The following is a 26389-nucleotide window of genomic DNA, read 5'->3' as shown; positions in this document are numbered from 1 at the left end:
GCTAAACGGAGGCCACTGAAGGTGAAAGGGGCGGCGGGGAGCAACATTGAAGTGTGCCTCAGGTGGCTGCCTGTTGAAAGGGGACGGTGGTGGGCAATTCACTACCCACTTTTGGCCACACCCTGTTCGTTCTCAGTGGGCAGACGCTACAGGGAGCATACTATATTGCAAGGTGAGGTGACTGTGTGGTGGGCAGGTGGTGAACCGCCCCTCTCCGCCTCCATTCATTCTCAATAGCAAGCCTGCTTGTACTGTTACGTAAATAGCAGGAAGTTGTCTCATGTCAGTACACCAGACGTGTTGACGACGGGTGCCTTCCTGCTGTGATAGCGTGTACAGTGCTGTGCAGAAGAGCTCATCTTACCCTTTTGTCTTCACCCTTTAAGAATGTCTCTAAAACACAAATCTGATGCAAGTGCTGTTGATACGGTAAAGAAGAGAGAAACCATCACCATGGAAAATAAAGTAGAAATAATAAGAAGGTCAGAGAGAGGTGACACTCCATCATTCATTGGCAGAGCACTTGGTTACAGTCGGTCAACAATAGCAATTATTAAAATAATGGACCTGTTCCGACTTACATACAAATTCAACAGTCCCTATCTTGCATCAGCTGAACTTGCTCATGTAGCTGACGTGCCTATGGCAACGTTCACCTGGAAGGACTTCACAAGCATTTATCCATCCATCCATTATCCAACCCGCTATATCCCAACTACAGGGCCACGGAGGTCCGCTGGAGCCAATCCCAGCCAACACAGGGCGCAAGGCAGGAAACAACGCAGGGAGGACCCGGGAAGTGAACCCAGGTCTCCTTACTGTGAGGCAGCAGCGCTACCCACTGTGCCACCGTGCCGGCCACAGGCATTTATGACACTCTGATTTTGATGCAAATAATCTGGAAATCGAAAACAAAAGACAGGTAACTGCATCAGGTGATCGGTCCCTAGCTGATTGTGGTGCTGAGCTCACTCGTGCAGCTGACGCGCCTATGGCAATATTCGCCTGGGAGGACTACCCAGATATCGATCAACTTCATGGACTTCATCAAATAACATGGTGTGCGAGTGGACGCTACGGATTAGCAGCCATTTGACTACTTCAAGCCGTTTGTCTCAGCACTATTAAGCTGAAAGGCTCTTTCTGGAAACAAACAGGTATGTAATAATTATGTGAATATACATACCGTAGAGACTCATGGAACATAAAACAGAGTGACATTTGTCATAAATAAGCATTTTATTTTAATTTATGTGTGAAACCATTGCTGTGAGAGCTTTTCAGAACACTCTGTTTTTTGGAAAAAAATATTCAGCCCTGGGAGAGTCAGGTCAGAGACCCCGGGACAAAAGGAAAAAAAAAAATTAGCCCTGAAAGAGATAAGAAAAGACAAGTGAAAATGGCAATGAAGGCATTGCTCCCCTTTGGCATTTTATATTGTTTGCACCCAAGGCTGTACTGCTCAATGCTAGTCATCCATGTTGAATAGAATGAAACTCTACAAAAGAGGTTGAATCAGAAAGAAAATGCAAACATCAAAGCATACCGTAGATCTGAGTACACCCTAAAGTAAAGCAGTGTGTGGTCTTTGAATGACTGGGCGAAGAAACCACAAGCAGTTCCTTTTCCTACCACAGAATTTGCTTCCTTCTATCACAAGCATAAGATTTATCTCGTGTTTTCTGGAAACTGAAACTGCGTGTTCATCACTTTTGGTCAATTTGAGTGCAAACGCCATGCAATGGCACAGAAATTACATTCAGAAAACTATACCACTTACAATAAATGACCGACGGCATTAATGGGTTGAGATGAAATAACACCAACCACTTATCTATCATTCATTCATTCATTTTCCTGCACTTATCTCAAACCGGCGGGTCATGAGGGCAACAGTGAGGATCGTACGCCCCTTTACACAGCCACACTTGCTAATTCACGCTTTGGGATATCAAGGAGTTCCCAGTGTATCTACGAGATATAATCATCCATGTGAGCCCTGGGGTCTCCTCCTATAACTGGCTGTGCCCATAAAACTTCTACACGAAGGCATCCATATCAGATGCCCAAATTATTTCAATTGGCTCCACTCGATGCAAAGGGCCAGCAGCTCTACTCAAAGATGTCTGTGCTTCTCACCCTGTCTCTAAGGGAGAGTCCAACCACCCGGCGGAGAAAGATCATTCTGGCCGCTTGTACCGGTGATCTCATTCTTTCGGTCATCACCCAAAGCTCATGAACATAGCAGAGGGTAGGGATGTAGACCGACTGGCAAATCGAGAGCTTCGCCTTCTGACTCAGCTCCTTCTCAACCACTACAGATCTGTATAGCGACCGCATAACTGCACTCGTCGCCCCAATCCACCTGTTGATCTCACTATCCCATTTCCACTCACTCGTGGATAAGACCCTGAGGTACTTCAATTACTCCACTTGAGGTAGTAACGCACCACCCAGACAGAAAGGACAGTCTAGCTTTTCTACCTCAGATGTGAAGGTGCCAATCCTCATCACTGCCTCTTTATCACTCTGTCACCATACCTCCCAATGCGTGCTGGAGTTCACAGTCCAACGAAGGCAATAGGACCACATCACCTTCCTGGATAACCTGGCCATGTAAATCACAAACAGGATAGGACACAAAAATAAGGGACAAAGCACAGTTATGGCCAAGTCCCACACTCACTGAGAATGGAAGTGATGTTTTTCCCAGTATATATATATATATATATATATATATATATATATATATATATATATATATATATATATATATATATATATATATATATATACTGCTCACAAAAATTAAAGGAACACTTTAAAGAAACACATTAGATACATCAGATCTCAATATGAAGTTGGATATCTATACAAATAACGACAGGGCAATGTCTTAGGAACAAAAGGATGCCAAGTCTTTTAATGGAAATAAAAGTTTTCTGCCTACAGAGGGCTCAATTGTGTAGACACCCTAAAATCAGAGTGAAATGAAGATGTGGCAGGCTAGTCCATTTTTCAAAAACTTAATTTCTGCTACTCAAAATGCTTTTCAGTATCTTGTGTGGCCCCACGAGCTTGTATGCATGCTTGACAACGTCGGGCATGCTCCTAATGAGACGACGGATGGTGTCTTGTGGCATTTCCTCCCAGATCTGTATGAGGGCATCCCTGAGCTGTTGTACAGTCTGAGGAGCAACCTGGCGTGCCTAATGGACCAAAACATAATGTCCCACAGATGTTCTATTGGGTTTAAGTCAGGGGATCGTGAAGGCCATTCAATTGTTTCAATTCCTTCATCCTCCAGGTACTGCCTGCATACTCTTGCCACATGAGGCCGGGCATTGTCGTGCATTAGGAGGAAACCAGGACCTACTGCACCAGCGTAGGGTCTGACAATGGGTTCAAGGATTTCATCTCGATACCTTATGGCAGTCAGAGCACCATTTCCTACGCAGTAGATGTCTGTGCGCCCCTCCATGGATATGCCTCCCCAGACCATCACTGACCCACCACCAAACCTGTCATGTTGAACGACGCTTGCAGGCAGCATATCGTTCTCCTTGTCTTCTCCAGACTCTTTCACGTCTATCACAGCTGCTCAGGGTGAACCTCTCGTCTGTAAAAAGTACAGGGCGCCAGTGGCGGACTTGCCAATTCTGGTGTTCTTGAGCAAATGCCAGTCGAGCTCCACGGTGCTGGGCAGTGAGCACAGGGCCCACTACAGGACGCCGGGCCCTCAGGCCATCTTCATGAAGTCTGTTCCTGATTGTTTGGGTAGAGACATTCACACCAGTGGCCCTCTGGAGGTCATTCTGTAGGGCACGAGCAGTGCTCAGCCTGTTCCGCCTTGCACAAAGGAGCAGGTATCGGTCCTGCTGATGGGTTGAGGACCTTCTACGGCCCTGTCCAGCTCTCCGAGAATAACAGCCAGTCTCCTGAAATCTCCTCCATGTTCTGGAGATTGTGCTGGGAGACACATTAAACCTTCTTGCTGCAGCACGTGTGGATGTGCCATCCTGGAGAAGTTGGACAACCTGTGCAACTTCTGTAGGGTTAAGGAATCGCCTCATACTGCCAGTAGAGATGATTACTCAAGCCAAAACTAGCACGAGTGGAAAACCAGCCAAAAAGATCAAGAGGGAGAAACTTGAAATGACCTCCACATGTAAAACCAGTCCTGTTTTGAGGGTTTTCTAATTGTTGCCACTTTAGTGCACCTGTCGTTAAGTCCATGAACACCAATACAGCTGAAAGTGATTAACAATGACCTCAGCTGCTTAACCAACCAGAAAATTATCAGACAGGTTTAATTGATTTCATGCCAGGCCCAATAAAAAAGTGTTCCTTTAATTTTTGTGAGCAGTGTATATATATATATATATATATATACAATAAAACTAAGGGCCGGAGGAAGATGCTTACTATCCAGGAGAAGGTGAAACTCTTGGATATGATTAAAGATGGCAATACCCTACAAAAGCCTCCTCACGCATATGAAAAGACAGCACCAGCAACTGCCTATCAAGATGTTCTTCAGCCGCACACCCAGACACCCACTGCCTACTCCTAGTACTCTTTCAGCGGAAGAAGACAACGACGCACCTGCTTAAGATACTGCACCACCTGAAGACTCTCCTACTGAGGTCGTGCCTTCATAGGTTAGTGGTTGTGTGCAATTAAATGTACAGTACAATAATCTACTATATAAAAGCGTTCGGGATTGTCCTTCCGTCACGCGAGTAAAGCGAAGCGTATTCCGCTTATTACAGACTTACTACTTGCTGCTTGAGGTACGGGCGACACAATGTGAGCAGAGTTCTGGTGCTCATCGTTCCCTTGCTTTTGTGCGATGTGCTGGAAAAATAGACAAAATGATGTCTCTGGAAATAATTAATGTTGATGGAGTACAAATGCCTCACCGCGTAGTAAATATCAGGGGAGATGGTGCTTGCTTATTCTCATCTATAGCTTATTTAGTGCATGAAACTCCGTCTTTAGCGGTACAGATTCAGGCTGACATTGTACGACTTTGGACAGGCACTCGAGGGGATAAAAAAAAAAAAAACAGGTTTTCAGGAGATGTTATGAATGGGCACTTTGATGTTCTCATTCTCTACACTTACATGCCTGATGTACACATGGAGCGCACAAAAATTGAGGATAAAAGTCGGTCGCCTTAAAAGGCGAGTGCGCCTAGTAATATATTTGTAACGTCTAATGTCTTATTTTCTGTTATTTTGTCTAATATATTGGGTAATACGAGTGTAATGGTGACTAAAGGGTGTTATTTCATGTCTAGAGGGCTCTAATAATGTTAAAAAAACGTATTTAGAAGGTCAGAACAGGTTTTCTATACTCTAACTGCGAAAATATTCGATTTATAAATAAAGAATCCTACTTCGCGAAAATTCATTTATCACAGTAGAGTCTGGAACGGATGTAAAGTTTATTACATAGAAAATCACCCGAAAAACCACCCGGACCATCGAGAAGCGTGCGGACTGACAACATGAAGAATCGCCTTTGCACCGAACTGGAATCGTCCCCTCATAAATCAAAGCCATCCAGATGATCTGGATCTGTATAATTAGATATGGACCACCCTGTATATAGATATATCTCTATCTCTGTCTGTCGTTCTCTCTCTCTCTGTCTCTCTCCAAAGAAGTGTTAGAAGTGGTGTTAAAGAAGTTATGAAAAAGAAAAGGAAACATTTTAAAAATAACGTAACATGATTGTCAATGTAATTTTTTGTGACTGTTATGAGTGTTGCTGTCATCAAGGATTTGATTCTCATTATTTCTTTCAATCAGGTTCGTATTTGGAGGACGTGTCGTGTTCAAGTTACATTCTGCGTTTGTCAACCGTTGTAAAGATACGACAGGTTTCATTGATACCTTTGTGTCCACGTTGTCAGAGTTGAAACATTCATAAACATTGAAGTGTCCACTACCCATATCGTTACCTGTGAATCTAAGATGTTTAACAGGCATTCCCAGTTGTCCAAAGGTGTAAAACATTTCCCCATTTCTATACACAGTTCATATGCAGAACCATAGGTTGAAAGCTTAAGCATTTCACTGCTCTAGTGGTCCTGTGTAGTCTAATTATCTCCTGTACCGTCATCAGTCCACACCTTGAACCTGCCCCAGTCATTCAATACATAAGACACGATGTCTCTACACATATCAAGGCCGAGACTGATATGGCCATGAAATAAGTAAGAGAGAGAATGAAAGAGGCAGGCGCAATCTCGGGGCATGGAAACCACTGGGTGCGGGTCAGTGAAATTGTGATCGACGGTGATCACCGGAACAGACATGTTACTCGGGGTAAACTTGCACTCGTTGAGAAAGAAAGTACAAAGGAAGACGAGAAACGGTGGAGCAGTGAATGAAAAGCAGAAGTCAACACCAGGAAGACGTACACAAGCAAGAAAGGAAGCCCAACAATGACAGCCTTGAAGCAGTGGAGTAAACGAAAAGGCAGGAGTCGCCAGCAGGGTGACGTGAGGCAAGGTGAACAATAACAGGCTCTGAGCGGTGGAGTAAAGAAGAAGGGAGCAGTAAGCACGCCGAACAGCTGAGGAAAGTAAGGAAGCAAGTGAGGAGGCACATGAGCGCGGGATGTAGTTAATGTATATAGGCAGGGAGCCAAACATGTGGTTAGGTGCGCGGACAGCGGCCGTGCAGAAAAAGGAAGGGTGCCATGAAATAAATCCTCTGTTAACAGAAATAAGGAATGAAACCGCCAATAACAGAGGTCAGTTCCGAAAGTTCTTTACGGCATAATGGTGAGAACCACCAAAAAGAAGTCATTATTTTTGAAAGTTCGTTACGGGGAATGGCCAAAATGAAACATAACGTTTTTAAGTATGGTGTAAAGGATGAGCATGGGAAATTTGGGCTTCCTACATATACTGGAAGTCGCCAAAATAGTGAAGAAGGGTTTCCCCTATATATATATATATATATATATATATATATATATATATATATATATATATATATATATATATATATATATATATATATATATATACATATACACATACAGTACTGTGCAAAAGTTTTAGGCAGGTGTGAAAAAACGCTGTAAACAAAGAATGCTTTCAGAAACATAAGTAATGATTGTTTATTTTTATCAATTTACAAAATGCAAAGTGAGCGAACAAAAGAAAAATCTAAATCAAATCAATATTTGGTGTTACTACCTTTTGCCTTCAAACCAGCATCAATTCTTATATATTCTTACGTTTGCACAAAGTCAGGGATCTTGTAGGATTCTAGTCAGGTGTACGATCAACCAATTCTACCAAACAGGTGCTAATGATCATCAATGTCACACGTAGGTTGAGACACAGTCATGAACTGAAACAAAGACAGCTGTGTAGGAGGCTTAAAACTGGGCGAGGAACAGCCAAACTCAGCTACCAAGGTGAGGTTGTGGAAGAGAGTTTCATGTCATGGCAAGATTGAGCACAGCAACAAGACACGAGGTAGTTATATTGCATCAGCAAGGTCTCTCCCAGACAAAGATTTCAAAGCAGACTGGGGTTTCAAGATGTGCTGTTCAAGCTCTTTTGAAGAAGCACAAAGAAACGGGCAACATTGAGGATCGTAGACGCAGTGGTCGGCCAAGGAAACTTAGTGCAGCAGATGAAAGACACATCAAGCTTACTACCCTTCGAAATCGGAAGATGTCCAGCAGTGCCATCAGCTCAGAACTGGCAGAAAGCAGTGGGACCCAGGTACACCCATCTACTGTCTGGAGAAATCTGGCCAGAAGTGGTCTTCATGGAAGAGTTTCAGTCAAAATGCCATACCTTCAACGTGGAAACAAAGCCAAGCGAAAAAAAACATAGGAACTGGGGTGCAGAAAAACGGCAGCAGGTGCTCTGGACTGTTGAGTCAAAATTTGAAATATTTGGCTGTAGCAGAAGGCAGTTTGTTCGTTGAAGGGCTGGAGAGCAGTACAGTAATGAGTGTCTGCAGGCAACAGTGAAGCATGATGGAGGTTCCTTGAACGTTGGGGGCTGCATTTCTGCAAATGGAGTTGGAGATTTGGTCAGGATTAATGGTGTTCTCAATGTTGAGAAATACAGGCAGATACGTATCCATCATGCAATACCATTAGGGAGGCGTATGATTGGCCCCAAATTTATTCCGCAGCAGGACAACGGGTGCTTTACCAATCTCTGCTTCAGCAGATTGTAGCAAACGGGGAAAAGAAAAAAAAATAAAACACCACACTGGACATCTTAACTATAGTTTGGCAGAAGGCACAACAAGGACTTCAAGATGAGCTGGAAAAAGGTCTACACAGTCTGATGAGACAAAAACAAAAGCTAAATGCTGCATTAAACAACACATTATTAAAAAAAAAAAAAAAACCATACGCCAACCCCTCAATAAATCATGCTGGTTGCAGCATCAGGCTCTGGGGATGCTTCTCTGCAGCAGGCCCTGGAATGCTTGTGAAGGGAAAAATGAATGCAGCAAAATTCTGGAAAAAAAAAAATCACAGAGCAGTCTTTAAGAAACATGCACCTTTGGAGAAGATGCGTTTTCCAGGAAGACAATGACTTCAACTTTCACAGGAATGGCTTCCAGACAACAATGTGAACATTCTGGAGTAGCAGAATTACAGTCCAGATCTCAATCCAAGGGAGAATTTGTGGTTGGACTTGAAAAAGGCTGTTCATTTTCAATCCTCGTGCAACTTAACAAAGCTTGAGCAGTTTTGCAAAGAAGAATGGGATGGCAGTGTGGACTTGTGCACAGTATGCCAACTCAAAGCTGTCATGGCTACCAAAAGTGCATTAATCCATAATCCAGCCGCAGATTTTCAAATTCTTTCCCTTTCAAGGAAATACAACGGCCGTTAAATTTTCTGACTCTTCATTTTGTGTGGTCTTGAAAAATGTGCCGAAATCCGCTTCTTAATAGCTTAGTGCAAATACCGTATATCTTCCAATAGTAGCCCCGGCGTTTATTCAAAAAATTATTCGGACGGCCCGGCGTTTAAAAGAGACCGGCTATTACTCACCTCGCAGACGGAATGGTGATGGTTAAACGGGGTTCATTTGGCAGCAAAATACGGTATGGTACCGTATTTACGGTCACAAAATGTAGGCAACAAAACCGGATGAACATTTCAGGATTTAATGAAATTATCAGTACGGTCTTATTAAAGCAGTATACAGTACGATACTACCGTAAGCATGAAAAACAGGTACGGTAGACGTCAACTTTCTTGCCAATGATGCCACCAGCACTGACCTGCACCAGTACGAATTTCGCACGAAAGCGCTCATCAGCCCGACAAGTTCCCTGCGGAACATAAGGAAATGCAATAAGCTCGAAACTCACGCATATACGTATACATTACGACATGAGACTGGATAAGATACAATAAAGTACAGTATTTACCATCTACTCGTCGTCTAAATAGGTAATGATTGCTTCATTATTTGCGAGTTCTTCTTCATCTTCCTCTTCTTGTGATGGCAATACAGGTACTCCCATTGCTTGTTGTCGCGCAGTAATCAGTTTTATCAGGATTAACGTGTCGAAGATGGCATTTTCATGTTCTTCCCGCCACCTCTGCCCTCCCTCTGGGGTTATGATTGACGTGGAGAAGAAAGGGCAAAATGTACACAAAGAAATTTCTTTTTGACTTTCTCGCTTCCTCGATGGCATCTGACGACACGAAAAGGTACTTACCGTATGATTCACTGCAGGAGGGCGGTAGCCCAGGTGGTACAAAAAAAGAGGATTAGCGTACGAAAAAGGCGGTGGGTCATTGGAGATCGGCGTTTACTACAGACCGGTGCTTAAAGGAGACCGGCGTCTATTTGTCGCGACATCTCTTCAAACCCGCCGTTTATTAAAAACGGGCGTCAATAAGAAGCCAGCCACTACTAGAAGATATACGGTAAGTGCTACAGCAGCACAAAGTAGTTGGGGGTCTCAGAGACCCAGCCCCAATCATGGAAACGTTACCATTTCTGTACGAGCGTTTATGCTTCAATTTATATTTGTATTTTCTTAGTCCTGCCTGAGACATTGCTGGTGTAGTTTGTTGAGGAGCAAGTCCAGCTGATGTGTTTATGAACAACGAGTCAACGACCAACAAAGAAATTCAATGCAAGTGAAGCCCTGGCTGAAATAATGAAGGAGTTGTCGGATTTCGATACATCAGACAACTCAAATGAAGATGACAATGATGATGGCAGTGACAATGTGTCAAGTGATTAGGAAACAAAAACTGATGATGAAACAGCCCCGTGGAGATGCAGCAAATGTAGCTAAGAAGTGACGCTGTCACGTGTGACCAAAGGCAAAGGAGAGAAAGATAAAGGCCTCTTGCTCCCAGTGCAAACTTCCAGTTTGCCAGGAACATTCCGAGCGTTCCCTCATGTGTCTGAACTGCAAACAAGTTGAAGTTGGGTCAGGTTCTGAGCGACTGTTCTGTATGCAAATCAGACTGACGTCTTGTTTTAGTGCTAATATGACTGTATTTTATAGGATTTGTAATAGTAATGCGTGTTTAGTGTTCACCAAAGGTAACATGTAAACCATTGACAATTTACATCACATTGACTTCATTTCAGAGGTAATAAAAATTTCTGAAGTTATTGTATTGCTTTTTAGGCAGATTTAACCAGTTTAAAATGGCCTGCAAGACCCCCCATTCATGGAAACGTTATAAAAATGGCATTCATGGATAAGGGTTAACTAAAAAACTGACTTGAAAGAGATGAATACTTAAGGGGTCAATTTCCGTGCATCATCCTGTAAGTTTTAAAAGAATCCATATTAGGGACACAGTGACCTAAACACTTCCAAGTTTGACTGAACATTTCAGGGGCTTTCTTAAGTGGAGATACTGAAAAAGTCCTAAGTGTGGAGGCTACATTCTACATTCAGTTCCACGGATGGACCTTTAACACTTTCAGATGAATTAACAGGGGTTTATCAGAAGACTTCTGAGGACCAATGCTGTCTGAAACAGATCCCTCAAAAGGATTACCAAGTGTTCTCGTGGGAGTGTGGACAAGGGATGTTGTGTCTGCTGTTTCTCCCAGCATGTTTGATAAGATTATGGGAATTCTCAGGAACAATTTAGAAGGAAATCTCATGTCAGTTTACACACCTGGTCTGTCATGGTATTGAAGACCTTCCAAGGTGTCTGACCTGTGAGAAGAGTGGGCCGTTTGAGTGACAGTGTAGAAATATACACCCTATGCCTGATGCTCAACAGAATGCAATCACAGACAACCGTAAACCTGACACAGAACCATCATCTCTGAATAAGGCCCATAACGCGTACAAATGATCCAACTTAGAATGAAACCCACATTTCATCACACGTGGACGGTTGAATTTCTAGCAAAAAGGAAAGCACAACATCATCATAATCAGCATGAGAACTGAGTGTCATCTTACGTGAAGCCCATCAGCTCGCAAAGGCAGAGTGTGTGGGGACTGGACGCACACACACATATAAAACACACATGAGCCGTAAATGGCTGCGGTCCGGCTTACTTGTCTGAACTTATCATGACTTACAAACCTGAGCGCACATTAACTCTTTGAGGGCTGAATATTTTTTCCAAAAAACATACTTTTCTGAAAAGCAATGGCGTCACACCGACATCAACATAAAACGTCTGTTGTTGCATGCCGTGGCTGCCAGTTTGCCAAGAATGTGTGGCAGGCTTGCTGCCAGGCTGTCTTTGCGTGGCTGGGGCAGTAGCAGCGGTCACGGTCGCAGTACATTGCAATCTGGGTTGTACCTCTTGTCATTGTTAAGTGGCAGTCCTCCTAGGCGAACAGTGCCATAGGCGTGCCAGCTACTTGAACATGATCAGCACCACGAATAGCTGGGGACCAATCAGCTGAAGCCAGAACCTCACAATCATTTTCAATCGCTTGTATCAAAATCAGAGTGAAAGGCAAAATGTCGTCCCCAGAGTGTTCTACTTTGCACATCCACTTGGATCTCTCGCCAAGTGTCAGGGCCAAGTTTGCCGCTATTTGTGCCTTGCTACTCATGGGAGTGCAGGAAATCTCGGGTCAAAACCAATGAAGCTAACTCTCTTTCTAGCAACAAGGCTCCAACTAAAACATAAAACGTTTTGTCACAGTTGATTACTATCGTCATCTCCTCCGTTTGTCAAAAGTCGACATTAGCCCTGAAAGAGTGAAGATCTCAAGATGCCGGTCTGCTTATGATTCCAAGAATTAATAAAATAACAGTGGGAGGTCGAGCTTTTAGTTACAGGGCCCCTAAACTGTGGAGTGGTCTGCCTGCTACAATAAGAGATGCCCCTTCAGTCTCAGGCTGAAGACTCACTACCTCAGTTTAGCACACCCTGACTAGAGCTGCTGATTAACTGTGCAGACTGCATCTCCGTTGTTAGTCATTACCACGAAAAGATAAGTAATACCCATCTATCCATTATCCAACCCACTATATCCTAACTACAGGGGGTCTGCTGGAGCCAATCCCAGCCAACACAGGGCGCAAGGCAGGAAACAAACCCCGGGCAGGGCGCCAGCCCACCGCAGATAAGTAATATGATAGTTCTAATTTGTTACTAACCCTCACCCATTCTGTTTCTCTACTCAGTACTCAAATTGTGGCACTTGGTGCCACTGCCCACCTGCCAATTGTTTTGCCTGCCTAAAGTCATCTCTGATGGAGGATCGCAGGAAACATCAGGTAGAGGGGTCCTCTCATCGAATTGGCTGGTCCAGCGCGGACTGTTGGATGCCCAATAGGGGGAGACAGCTTGATGGCTGAGGTCTCCAGGACTCTGAACAAATCCAAATCCTATTATGGGATATCATCTACTGTTAAATTCTGCTCTGTACTTGTAATATGTTTATTTTACTATTATACTGTATTGAGGATTATTTGTGTTTTGTTCTGTGTATTTTATTATACTGAACCCTTTTCTTTTTGGAACCCACTGCACACCCATCCTACCTGGAAATTCTTTGAATTGCCTTTCCTAAGGTTTTTTCCATTTTTTCCCTACAAGGTTTTTTTGGGGAGTTTTTCCTTGCCTTCTTAGAGAGTCAAGTCTGGGGAGCTGTCAAGAGGGAAGGCCTGTTAAAGCCCAATGCAGAACTCCTTGTGCGATTTTGGGCTATACAAAAATAAATTGTATTGTACTGTGCGTGAACATTTTTTCAAAAGATACTCAAAGACGTTCTCAAGTTTGGACATGGCATTTTATAGGCTTTTCCATGGCAGGACCGTGGATGCTTTCAGATGAATTACAGGGGTTTATAAGAAGTCTTCATCGGAGGATAGATACGGTCTCAAAGAGATGCCTCTTTAATGCTTACAGATGAAGTTTATAAGAAGACTAGCAAAATACCCGCACTTCGCAGCGGCGAAATACTGCCCTAAAATTTTTATTAAGAGGAAAATTAAACCTTTTTAAACTGAGGGAAAATCTACCAATAATTATTTGTTAAGGATCTCTTTGTATACCACATTGTGAGTTCGGCCCTCCGGTTGTAATCTGACCAAGCTGTGCGCTGAGCTTACTCTTGAGCATGTAACGTACAGTCGGCCATGTGAACAGTAATCTTGTCTCAAATCTCACAGCTTGGATTGCTGCTGTCATAATCAGTTTGAGTTTCATGGATTGTTTCAATGACGACAGTATTTGTAGGACTTGTTGTGTTGAAGTGACATTCGGCATCTGTCAAGCGTTGTAAGTATACAACCGGTTTCATCGATAACTTCACATCCAGCTTTTGAGAGTTTAAACATTCATAAACATCAAAGTGTCCACTACTGAAATCGTCACCTGTGAGTCTAAGATGTTTAAGAGGCATTGGCGGTTGTCCAAAGGTGTAAAATATTTGGCCATTTCGTTACACTTGAAAGCGACAACCGAACAATTCAGCGGCAGCCATCAACTCACATGCAGAACCATAGGTGAAGGACTTAAGCATTTCACTCTTCTAGTGCCCCTGTGTAGTCTAATTATCTCCTGTACCGTCATCAGTCCACACCTTGAACCTGTGCCAGTCATTCAATACATAAGACACAATGGATATCAAGAGTGAGCCTGATATGGCCGTGCAATATGTAACACAGAGAATGGAAAAGGCAGGTGCCATCTCCGGGCATGGAAACCACTCGGTAAGTGACAGTTCTTTGATCGATGGTGATCACCTCGATAGACATGTTAATGGGGGTACGGTTGGAACGATAAAGGAAATGGGTACCTGAACAATGTAAAGTAAGTCTAAAATACCTACACAATAACTATAATCATAATAAATGAACAATAAAACAGCGGAGAAGCCGTGGATTAAATAAAAAGGCTGTAGTTATAAGGAGGGAGACGTGAATCCCGTGGCGAAGCAAGGAAGGGAATGTAGAGACTGGAGCGACGGACGGCCTTATATAGGCAGGCAGCCAACAACGTGGGAGGCGTAAAGGTGGGGGACCCAACGCCGCCTCACACGGTGACTGAGCTGCAGGCTATGGACGTATATATGTACGTAAATAGGATTCAGTTAGCGTTGGGAACCCTCGTACCAAATTTATTGATGATGGGCCCATAATTAACAAAGACCATTGAAAAGTTCAATATGACGGCCGACAGTGGCGTCACACCACTGAAATAAGTACGTACATCGGTTTCGGTTAGCGCAGGGAAGCAGCCTACCAAATTTCGCAAAGATGGGGCCATAAATAAGAAAGTTCAACATGGCGGACGTCGTCGACCGTTATGACCGTTATGTGTAGAATTTCGAAATGAAACTTGCTTAACTTTTGTAAGTAAGCTGTAAGGAATGAGCCTGTCAAATTTCAGCCTTCTACCTACACGGGAAGTTGGAGAATTAGTGATGAGTCAGTGAGTGAGTGAGTGAGTCAGTCAGTGAGGGCTTTGCCTTTTATTAGTATAGATTTCATCAGAGGGCAGACACGTCTCAAAGAGGTCCCTCAAAAGTGTTTTTTATTTTTTTGTTTTCTATATTTCAAATTATACAATTTTCTGTGTTCGGAATTTGGTAGTTTTCACATACCCCTTGAGGTCAGAGAACTGGGTCGGCCATTGTGCAGCACCCCAGGAGCAATTGCAGGTTAAGGGCCCAGCAGAGTAGGATCTCTTTTGGCAGGAATGGCAACCTTCTGGATACCGGCACAGATGCTAAGCCTTAAGAGTCACCAAGTGTTCTCTTGGGATGTTGTGTCTGCTGTTTTTCCACTAGTGTGTTTGATAAGAAATTAGGAGCTCTCAGAAACAATTCAGATGGAAATTTCAGGTAAGTTTACACACAGGGTCTGTCAGGCCTTCCAAGGTGTTTGACATATAAGCACTGGCAATGTAAAAATGTCCAACAGAAAGCAATCAAAGACAACCGTGAACCTGACATCGAACCATCATCTCTGAATGAGGCCCATAACACGTACAAGTGATCAAACTTAGAATGGAACCCCACATTCCATCACACGTGGACAGTTGTATTTCTAGCAAAAAGCAGAGCACAACAACATCATGAGCAGCTGCATAAGAAATAAGTGCCGTCTCACATGACGTCCATCAGCTTGCAAAGGCAGAGTGCGAGGGGACTGGCCGCACACACACATACGTATAAAACACACATGAACATTTTTTTCCAAAAGATGAAAGACGTCTTCAAGTTTGGATGTTGCATTTTATAGGCTTTTCCACGGCAGGACTGTGGATGCTTTCAGATGAATTACAGGGGCTTATAAGAAGTCTTCATCGGAGGATAGATATGGTCTCAAAGAGATGCCTCTTGAATGCTTACAGATGAAGAGTTTAAGAAGATTTCATCCGAGGGCAGACACATCTCAAAGAGATCCACCTGAACACTTTCAGATGAATCACAGGGTTTTATCTGAAGACCTCATCAGAGGGCCGACATGATCTCAAAGAGACTCACATTGAATGCTCTCAGATGAATTACAAGGGTTTATCAGAAGACCTTCACCAAAGGACAGATTCGGTCTCAAAGAGATCCCTCAAAAGTGATTTTTTTTTTTTTTTGGTGTTCTATATTATATTTTATACAATTTTCTGTGTTAGGAATTTGTTAGTTTTCACATACCCCTTGGGGTCAGAGCACAGGGTCATCCATTATATTGCGCCCCTGGAGTAATTGCAGGTTAGAAGCCCAGCAGAGTAGGATTTCTTTTGGCAGGAATGGCAACCTTCTGGATACCGGCAAAGATACGTAGCTTCAGAGCCACCAAGTGTTCTCGTGGGAGTGTGAACATGGGATGTTGTGTCTGCTGTTTCCAACAAACTGTGTTTGATAAGAAATGAGGACTTCTCAGAAAGAATTTGAAGGGAAATTTCAGCTAAGTTGACAAACAGGGTCTGTCAGGGTATGCAAGACCTTCCAAGATGTCTGACCTAGAAGTACAGTGGGCCATTCAACTGGCAAGGTAAAAATGTCCAACAGAAAGCAATCAAAGACAACAGTGAACCTGACACAGAACCATCATCTCTGAATAAGGCCCAGAACACGCACAAGTAATCAAACTTAGACTGGAACCCACATCTCATCACACGTGGACGGCTGTATTTCTAGCAAAAAGGAGAGCCCAACAACATCATGAGCAGCGGCATGAGAAATAAGTGCCATCTCACATGACGTCCATCAGCTTGCAAAGGCAGAGTGTGTGGGGACTGGACACACACACACACACACACACACACACACACACACACACACACACACGCGCATAAAACACACTTGAACATTTTCTCAAAAGATACGAAAATATGTTATCAAGTTTGGATGTTGCATTTTACAGGCTTATCCATGGTAGAACTGTGAAAGCTTTCAGATTAATTACAGGAGTTTATAAGAAGACTGCAAAAAAAACAAAAAAGAAAACAGACAGTTAGTTATCAGCAAGAGTGACAGGGAAGGTCTACAGGACGGTAGTGAGACCACCAATGTTATATGGCATTGTCGGGCAACCGGTACGCGGAATTTTCTAGGGGCGCCGCGAAAAAATCACTAGTGTTTTTGAACTTTTGGTTGATTAAAAAGATAATGTTTAAAAAATATATTTTATGTTGGAAAAACAGAAGGTTAATCAGATTGTTGAATAAACGAATGTATTTATTTTAAAAATTTCCGCTGTTCGCCATTCATCATAATATCAACACCAACGGTGTCAAAAAAACACATCTCGTGAGACTCAAAAAGTCTCGTTGTTAGAAGATCTCGCTCACTGTGCGGATAGAAGAAGGCGGAGCAAATACAGAGCGAGAAAATACGAACGCTACATTTCGGCTCTTGCCGATGACAGAGAATCGCTGTAGCAGCAGCTCTCACCACTTAATCGTCTGAGTATTACTATGGAAATACTATTTGATGAGGTGCCACATGAGAGGTTGGGCATCAAGTTAAAAGAAGTGGGAGTTCAGGGTGATGTTTTTAGATGGGTGCAGAATTGGCTCAAACACAGGAAGCAGAGGGTGATGGTGTGAGGAACCTCATCAGAACTGGCCGGTGTTAAGAGTGGTGACCAGCAGGGGGCAGTGCTAGGGCCGCTGCTATTTTTAATATATATAAATGATTTAGATAGGAATATAAGTAACAAGCTGGTTAAGTTTGCAGATGATACCAAGATAGGTGGATTAGCAGATAATTTGGAATCCGTTATATCATCACAGAAGGACTTGGATAGCAGACAGGCTTGGGCAGATTTGTGGCAGATGAAATTTAATGTCAGTAAATGTAAAGTATTACACATAGGAAGTAAAAATGTGAGGTTTGAATACACAATGGGCGGTCGGAAAATCGAGAGTCCACCTTATGAGAAGGATTTAGGAGTCATAGTGGACTCTAAGCTATCGACTTCCCAACAGTGTTCAGAAGCCATTAAGAAGGCTAACAGAATGTCAGGTTATATAGCGCCTTGATGTGTGGAGTACAAGTCACAGGAGGTTCTGCTCAACCTTTATAATGCACTGGTGAGGCCTCATCTGGAGTCCTGTGTGCAGTTTTGGTCTCCAGGCTACAAAAAGGACGTAGCAGCACAAGAAAAGGTCCAGAGAAGAGCGACTAGGCTGATTCCAGGTCTACAGGGGTTGAATTATGAGGAAAGATTAAAAGAGCTGGGCCTTTACAGTTTAAGAAAAAGAAGATTAAGAGGTGACCTGAGTGAAGTGTTTAAAATTATGAAGGGAATTAGTCCAGTGGATCGAGACTTGTATTTTAAAATGAGCTCATCAAGAACACGGGGACACAGTTGGAAACTTGTTAAGGGTAAATTTCGCACAAACATTAGGAAGTTTTTCTTTACACAAAGAATGATAGACACTTGGAATAAGCGACCAAGTAGTGTGGTAGACAGTAAGACGTTAGGGACTTTCAAAACTCGACTTGATGTTTTCTTGGAGGAAACAAGTAGATAGGACTGGCGAGCTTTGTTGGGCTGAATGGCCTGTTCTCGTCTAGATTGTTCTAATGTTCTAATGTTCTAAATATTAACCTTATTTTTGCTCTGACACCGCTGATCAACACAGTAAACTTTGTAAACTCAGTGACCTTTTCCAGTTCTTTGTGGTGAAAAACATTTTGTTGTGACGCAAGCATTCGACACTTCCTTGTAATTTAACTCTCAACGATTATCATTCGCTTTTTATTTACGGTACTTTTAATTAAACTTTATCTAGAAAAATTCGCACATAGTTTAATCTCGTCACAACTTTATTTAGGGGCAGTCCCACAGGTGCGCCGTGAAAGACAATTTTTGGCCTTAGTGCACCGCAACTCAAAAAAGGTTGCCTTTCACTGTTATATGGGCACAGGAGACAGAGCTGGAGGTGGTAGAGTTAAAGATGCTAAGATTTGTGTTGGGTGTGACGAGGATGGACAGGAGTAGAAATGAGGACATTAGAGGGTCAGCTTGTAGCATTGCCACATAAGTATATATTTTTCTTTTCTCTACGGAAAATCCTGTTGTCAAAAAAAAAATATATATATATATATACGGAAGATAGGTGGGTTAAATAGAGAAGACCTTTTGGGGAGGTACAGGGTTGTTCTTTACAATTTCCGCGGGTTGCCATGGATACTGACGCACTATTTAAATAGAGGAGGGAAAAGGCAGATGGGAGAGAGAGAAAAAAAAAAAGGAAAAGACAGCCCGAGTTTTATGCCGAAGGAGGGAAAGGACATGACCATTCCAAGTCCAGGACAAAGATTTGTTTTTCGGGGAGCACCACAAGTCAACTGCAGTCTGGGGTGGCCACCTCGAAGTTTTCCGGATACACTGAGGATACCAGGAAAAGGATCGAAACAGTGTGAGCGGTAAATCTTTTTATTCCGGGATTGGCATGCCTGATGAACTGGACTATGGAGAAATAGTAAAACGAGGAAAACACTAAATCAAAAGGACGGAGGGGGAAAGCCTGGGAATTATAGTTTCATGTTTTGTGTTCATAGTGTATATTGGAAGTGAGGGCGTTTTAAAAGTGTATTAAATTATTGTTTTGTTTTTGCATTTTCTTTTCTCAGTGTGGGTTTTTTTAATATCGTTTTATTATTATAAATCACCTTCCGGCGTTGTATGAAGGGGTTAAAGGCAGGGTGAGGTTGGCCTGCAATCTTCAATTAAACTTAAAGTGTAAATCGTTACAAGGTCAGGTGGGAGACAAAGTCAGAGAAGTGAGATACTGAGTATATTGGGAGAAGGATGTTAAAGATAGAGCTGCCAGGCAAGAAGAAAAGAGGAAGGTTTATGGATGTGGTGAGAGAGAACATGAAGGTGATGGGGGTGACAGAGCAGGATGACGAGGACAGGATGATATGGAAGAAGATGATCATCTGTGGCAACCCCTAACAGGAGCAGCTGAAAGAAGAAGAAGAAGAAGATATGTCTATCATGAGCAGCTGGAAGAGAAGTGCCACCTCACATGAAGCCCATCGGCTCACCAAGGCAGAGCATGTGGGGCTTGACACTCACACAAACATTTTTTCAAAAGACACTGACGACATCAGTTCAAACGTGGCATTTTGCAAGCTCATCGATGGCAGGGCTGCGAACACGTTCATATGAATTACAGGGGGTTTATAAGAAGATTTTAGAAGGGGACAGACACAGTCACATAGAGATCCACCTGAACACTTTCAGATGAATTACAAGGGTTTATCAGAGGACTTCACCATAGGACTGACTCCGAGAGATCCCTCAAAAGGCTACCAAGTGTTCTCCTGGGTGTGTGGACCTGGCACGTCGTGTCTGCTATCTTTGCCCCATTGTGTTTGATAAGAAACGAGAAGTTCTCAGGAACAATCCGGAAAGAAAGTGTCTGACCTAGAAGAACAGTGCAGTAAGCCATTCAACTGGCAAAGTAGAAATGCCCAACCTCTGCTTAATGTTAATCAGAAAGCCATCAAAGAAAACAGTGAACCTGACACAGAACCATCATCTCTGAATAAGGCCCATAACGCGTACAAATGATCAATCTTAGAATGGAACCCCACATTTTACCATATGTGGACTGCTGTATTTCTATCAAAACGGAAGTAAGACAACATTCTCATTTTCCCTTGGGGACAAACAAAGTACATCAATCTACAGTGCATCCGGAAAGTATTCACAGCGCTTCATCACTTTTTCCACATTTTGTTATGTCACAGCCTTATTCTAAAATGGATTAAATTCATTTTTTTTCCTCAGAATTCTACACACAACACCCCATAATGACAACGTGAAAAAAGTTTACTTGAAATTTTTGCAAATGTATTAAAAATAAAAACATTGAGAAATCCCATGTACATAAGTATTTACAGCCTTTGTCATGAAGCTCCAAATTGAGCTCAGGTGCATCCTGTTTCCCCTGATCATCCTTGAGATGTTTAATTGGAGTCCACCGGTGGTCAATTCAGCTGACTGGACATGATTTGAAAGGCACACACCTGTCTATAGAAGGTCCCACAGTTGACAGTTCCTGTCAGAGCACAAACCAAGCATGAAGTCAAAGGAATTGTCTGTAGACCTCCGAGACAGGATTGTCTTGAGGCACAAATCTGGGGAAGGTTACAAAAAAACTTCTGCTGCTTTGAAGGTCCCAATGAGCACAGTGGCCTCCATCATCCATAAGTGGAAGAAGTTTGAAACCACCAGGACTCTTCCTAGAGCTGACCGGCCATCTAAACTGAGCGATCAGGGAGAAGGGCCTTAGTCAGGGAGGTGACCAAGAACCCGATGGTCACTCTGTCAGAGCTCCAGAGTTCCTCTGTGGAGAACCTTCCATAAGGACAACCATCTCTGCAGCAATCCACCAATCAGACCTGTATGGTAGAGTGGCCAGACGGAAGCCACTCCTTAGTAAAAGGCACATGGCAGCCCACCTGGAGTTTATAAAAGGCACCTGAAGGACTCTCAGACCATGACAAACAAAATTCTCTGGTCTGATGAGACAAAGATTGAACTCTTTGGTGTGAATGCCAGGCGTCACGTTTGGAGGAAACCAGGCACCGCTCATCACCAGGCCAATACCATCCCTACAGTGAAGCATGGTGGTGGCAGCATCAGGAACTGAGAGACTAGTCAGGATAAAGGGAAAGATGACTGCAGCAATGTACAGAGACATCCTGGATGAAAACCTGCTCCAGAGCGCTCTTGACCTCAGACTGGGGCGACGGTTCATCTTTCAGCAGGACAACGACCCTAAGCACACAGCCAAGATATCAAAGGAGTGGCTTCAGGACAACTCTGTGAATGTCCTTGAGTGGCCCAGACTTGAATCTGACTAAACATCTCTGGAGAGATCTTAAAATGGCTGTGCACCGACGCTTCCCATCCAACCTGATGGAGCTTGAGAGGTGCTGCCAAGAGGAATGGGCGAAACTGGCCAAGGATGGGTGTGCCAAGCTTGTGGCATCAGATTCAAAAAGACTTGAGGCTGGAATTGCTGCCAAAGGTGCATCGACAAAGTATTGAGCAAAGGGTGGAAATACTTATGGACATGGGATTTCTCAGTTTTTTTATTTTTAATAAATTTGCAAAAACCTCAAGTAAACTTTTTTCACGTTGTGATTATGGGGTGTTGTGTGTAGAATTCTGAGGAAAAAAATGAATTGAATCCATTTTGGAATAAGGCTGTAACATAACAAAATGTGGAAAAAGTGATGAGCTGTGAATACTTTCCGGATGCACTGTATCTGTCTATCATGAGCAAGTGAAAGAGAACCAAGTGCCACCTAACATGAAGCCCATTGGCTCACCATGGCAGAGCATGTGGGGGCTCAACGGTCAGACAAACATTTTATCAAAAGACACTGAAAACATCTCCAAGTTGAGATGTTAACATTTTACAAGCTTATCAATGGCAGGACTGTGAACGCTTTCACATGAATTACAAGGGGTTTCTAAAAAGATCAGGGGACAGACGCGGTGACATAGAGAATGCTTGACTTGTTTTGAAACTAGTTTTGTAAAACTTGACTTATTTGTATGGAATGTTATTTGATTTTAATAAAATCAAAATACAAAAAAAAAAAAAGAGATAATGCTTCCAGATGAATTACAAGGATTAGGGTGTTGTACTGCGTTAGCCATTATGGATGTAGTGAGAAGTCAAGCAAAAATGACACCTTATACTGGCTAACTAGAAAGATTACAATATACAAGCTTTGGAGGCAACTCGGTTCCTTTCTTCAAAAGCTTGCGTATGGTAATCTTTTTAGTTAGCCAATATAAGGTGTCATTTTTGCTCGACTTCTCACTACAAAGGTTTCTCAGAAGACTTCGCCAGAGGACCGACTCAAAAAGATCCCTCAAAAGGCTACCAAATGTTCTCCTGGGTGTGTGGACCTGGCATGTCGTGTCTGCTACCTTTCCACCATTGTGTTTGATAAGAAAAGAGAAGTTCTCAGGTACAATTCAGAAGAAAATTTCAGGCAAGTTTACACAAGGTCTGGAAGACCTTCCATGGTGTCTAAACTAGAAGAACAGTGGGCCATTCAACTGGCAATGCAGAAATGCCCAACCTCTGCCTAATGTTAATCAGAAAGCAATTACAGACAACAGCAAACCTGACACAGAACCATCATCTCTGAAAAAATGCCCAAAACACGTACAAGTGATCACACTTAGACTGGAACACATATTTTATCATATGTGGATGGTTGTATTTCTAGCAAAAGAAAGCACCACAATATTCTAATCTATTTATCTATCTGTCGATCATAAGCAGGTGGAAGAGAACCAAGTGCCACCTAACGTGAAGCCCATCGGCTCACCGAGGCAGAGCATGTGGGGGCTCAACAGTCAAACAAACATTTTTTCAAAAGACACTGAAAACATCCCAAGTTCAAATGTTGCATCTTACAAGCTTATCGATGGCAGGACTGTGAACGCTTTCATATGAATTACAAGGGGTTTCTAAAAAGATCAGGGGACAGACGCGGTGACATAGAGAATGTTTGACTTGTTTTGAAACTAGTTTTGTAAAACTTGACTTATTTGTATGGAATGTTATTTGATTTAATAAAATCAATAAAATTAAAAAAAAAGAGAGTACGCTTTCAGATGAATTACAAGGGTTGATCATGTCTGCAGTATTAGGGTGTTGTACCGTGTTAGCCATTATGGATGTAGTGAGAAGTCCAGCAGAAATGACACCTTATACTGGCTAACTAGAAAGATTACAATATACAAGCTTTGGAGGCGCCTATTGTAATCTTTTTTTTTAGTCAGCCAATATAAAGGTTTCATTTTTTTTTTTTGGACTTCTCACTACAAAGGTTTACCAGAAGACTGACTCAAAGAGATCCCTCACAAGGCTACCAAGCGTTCTCCTGGGTGTGTGGACCTGGCATATCAAGTCTGCTATCTTTCCCCATTGTGCTTGATAAGAAAAGAGAAGTTCTCAGGAACAATTCAGAAGGAAATTTCAGGTATGTTTGCACAGGGTCTGTCAGGGTGGGGATGAAATGTCAAGGTGTGTGACTTAGAAGTACTAAGAAGATCTAGAAGTCATTCGACTGACAATGTAGAAATGCCCAACCTCTGACCAATGCTCATCGGAAAGCAATCAGATACAAGCGCGGAACTGACACCGAACCATCATCTCATAATGGGTGCAAGTAATCAAACTCGGCATTGCATCCACATTTCATCATACGTGGACTGCTGTATGTCTAGCGAAAAGCAAAACTCGACAACATCACGAGCAGCTGCAAGAGAAGTGAGCGCCGTCTTACGCGAAGCCCGTCAGCTCGCAAAGGCGGAGCGTGTAGGGACTGGACGCGCACACACGTATGAAACACACATGAACAATTTTCTCAAGTCAATTCTCTCGACTGGCACAATGCGGCCCGTGCTGAATATTCTGCCTTTCACGTCCCATTTGTCAATCATCCTCCGTACAGTCGTGTTTCATAGCCATGGCTTCTTTCCCCAACCACTATACTCCCATCCCCCCCAACACCACCACCACCCGACAGCAAAAAACAAAACGCCGCTCCACAGCCGTCTGTTCACTCGCGCAGCTCTCACAGTTACCCTGCGCGATCGTCCACCACAGCCTTACCTTTTTGATGTTATAAATGCGGGTGAGCATCCCGATGCCCCTGTCGTTGAGGATGGTCAGTTTCTCGGCCAGCTTCTGCTGGCTGGGCTGCAACACTGCCCGCGACATGCTGCCTGCCTGCTGGAGCCGCACAGATGTACGACAAATGGACAAAATCCCAAGCCTACGCCTTTCCCTGGGCGGCACGTACGCAGGCTGCTTCTGTCAGGGGAAAAAAATCCCGAACGTTCGACCACTTAGTGCGCATCCATGATATGTGGCGAAAATATACCAGCCAACCACCCTACTACCCCGCGACTCTCCCTACCGGACACCTCCCTCTAGGTGTTGCCCCGGACTTCCAGAACGAGGCCGTTTCCTGCAACACCGACGCGTGTCACGTGATGCGGTCGGCTTCTGCCGCTGGGATTGCGGGAGAAGGAAGGCGAATGCGCGTGCACCTTGATGGCGTGTGGGTCAGCGGCGCGCCGATGCGCGGTCATGTGCCAACCTGCGCAATTTGCGTTGCGCGCCTTGTAAATTAAATATTAAAAAGCAGGAGATGTATGGGAGCCTGCCATTTTACACGGGATCATCTTTGAAATAGATAGATAGATAGATAGATAGATAGATAGATAGATGTAAAGTGTAACGTGTACTATTTTTACGTATAGACGTTAGAAAAGACACTACATAGATTAATATCTACACAAGGCACTACATTTACAGTCAGTACGTAAAACCTATGATTATTTTCAGTCATCAGATAGAATATCGAAACCGCTAAATTTAGCCTAAATCGATATATACCTACTGTAGCTAAAAAGGTGTAAAATGCACATCTATTTAGACGGTTAGAAATCTATATATTCTTGTAAAAACACTATATTTAAGTCAGATATTTAGAAAAAGCACTGTGAAAAGTTATAAAATGCACTATACAAAAGATAGATAGATGTGAAAGGCACTATATAATAGATAGATAGATAGATAGATAGATAGATAGATAGATAGATAGATAGATAGATAGATAGATAGATAGATGTGAAAGGCACTATATAAGTGATAGATAGATAGATAGGATAGATAGATGTGAAAGGCACTATATAATAGATAGATAGATAGATAGATAGATAGATGTGAAAGGCACTATATAATAGATAGATAGATAGATAGATGTGAAAGGCACTATATAATAGATAGACAGATAGATAGATGTGAAAGGCACTATATAAGTGATAGATAGATAGATAGATGTGAAAGGCACTATATAATAGATAGATAGATAGATAGATAGATAGATAGATAGATAGATGTGAAAGGCACTATATGATAGATAGATAGATAGATAGATAGATAGATAGATAGTGTGACAAATAGGGGCGCTGTCGTCCCTTTGAACCTTCGGACCAGACGCCAGACACCAGGTAAAAGTCCAACAGTTGACTTTATTAAAGCAATAATGTGCACAAAGCACCATCGACTCCAAAATACTCATAAATAATAAGTCAATAATCAATAAACACAATCATCCAATTCTCAGACGCGTTGCCACCCTTCCTCCTGACTCAACTCGTCCTTTATACAGTCCGTGAGCTGGAAGTGCTTCTGAACCCTCAGTCCATGTGACTTTCTAGCACTTCCGGGTCAGATCAAAACTCTTCTTTTTCTTCAGCCGGAAGTACTTTAGGATGGGATGACTCCATCCTCATGACCGTGAAGTACTTCCGGGCTATACAGAACATATGAGTCCTTGAGTCTCCCTGCACCATCCTCTGGCAGCCCCCGCGGTATCCAGCAGAGCTGTGATGGAAAACTCCAAGGTCCATGATGCCTTGC

At 43.0% G+C, this 26389-nt stretch overlaps 1 protein-coding gene across 1 annotated transcript in view; it reads right to left on the bottom strand.

Moving 5' to 3' along the window:
• The window catches only part of nckap1 (NCK-associated protein 1), a 274250-nt gene extending 249288 nt beyond the window's left edge, over positions 1-24962 (bottom strand). The window contains 1 exon segment of the mRNA XM_039757729.1: positions 24572-24962. Coding sequence (XP_039613663.1) covers positions 24572-24679 — 108 coding nt within the window. The 5' untranslated portion in view covers positions 24680-24962.
• Positions 24963-26389: the final 1427 nt, after the last annotated feature.

This window comes from Polypterus senegalus, chromosome 6 (genome assembly GCF_016835505.1).
Source record: "Polypterus senegalus isolate Bchr_013 chromosome 6, ASM1683550v1, whole genome shotgun sequence".
Classification (NCBI taxonomy): domain Eukaryota; kingdom Metazoa; phylum Chordata; class Cladistia; order Polypteriformes; family Polypteridae; genus Polypterus; species Polypterus senegalus.
This window is presented reverse-complemented; position numbering and strand designations above follow the sequence as displayed.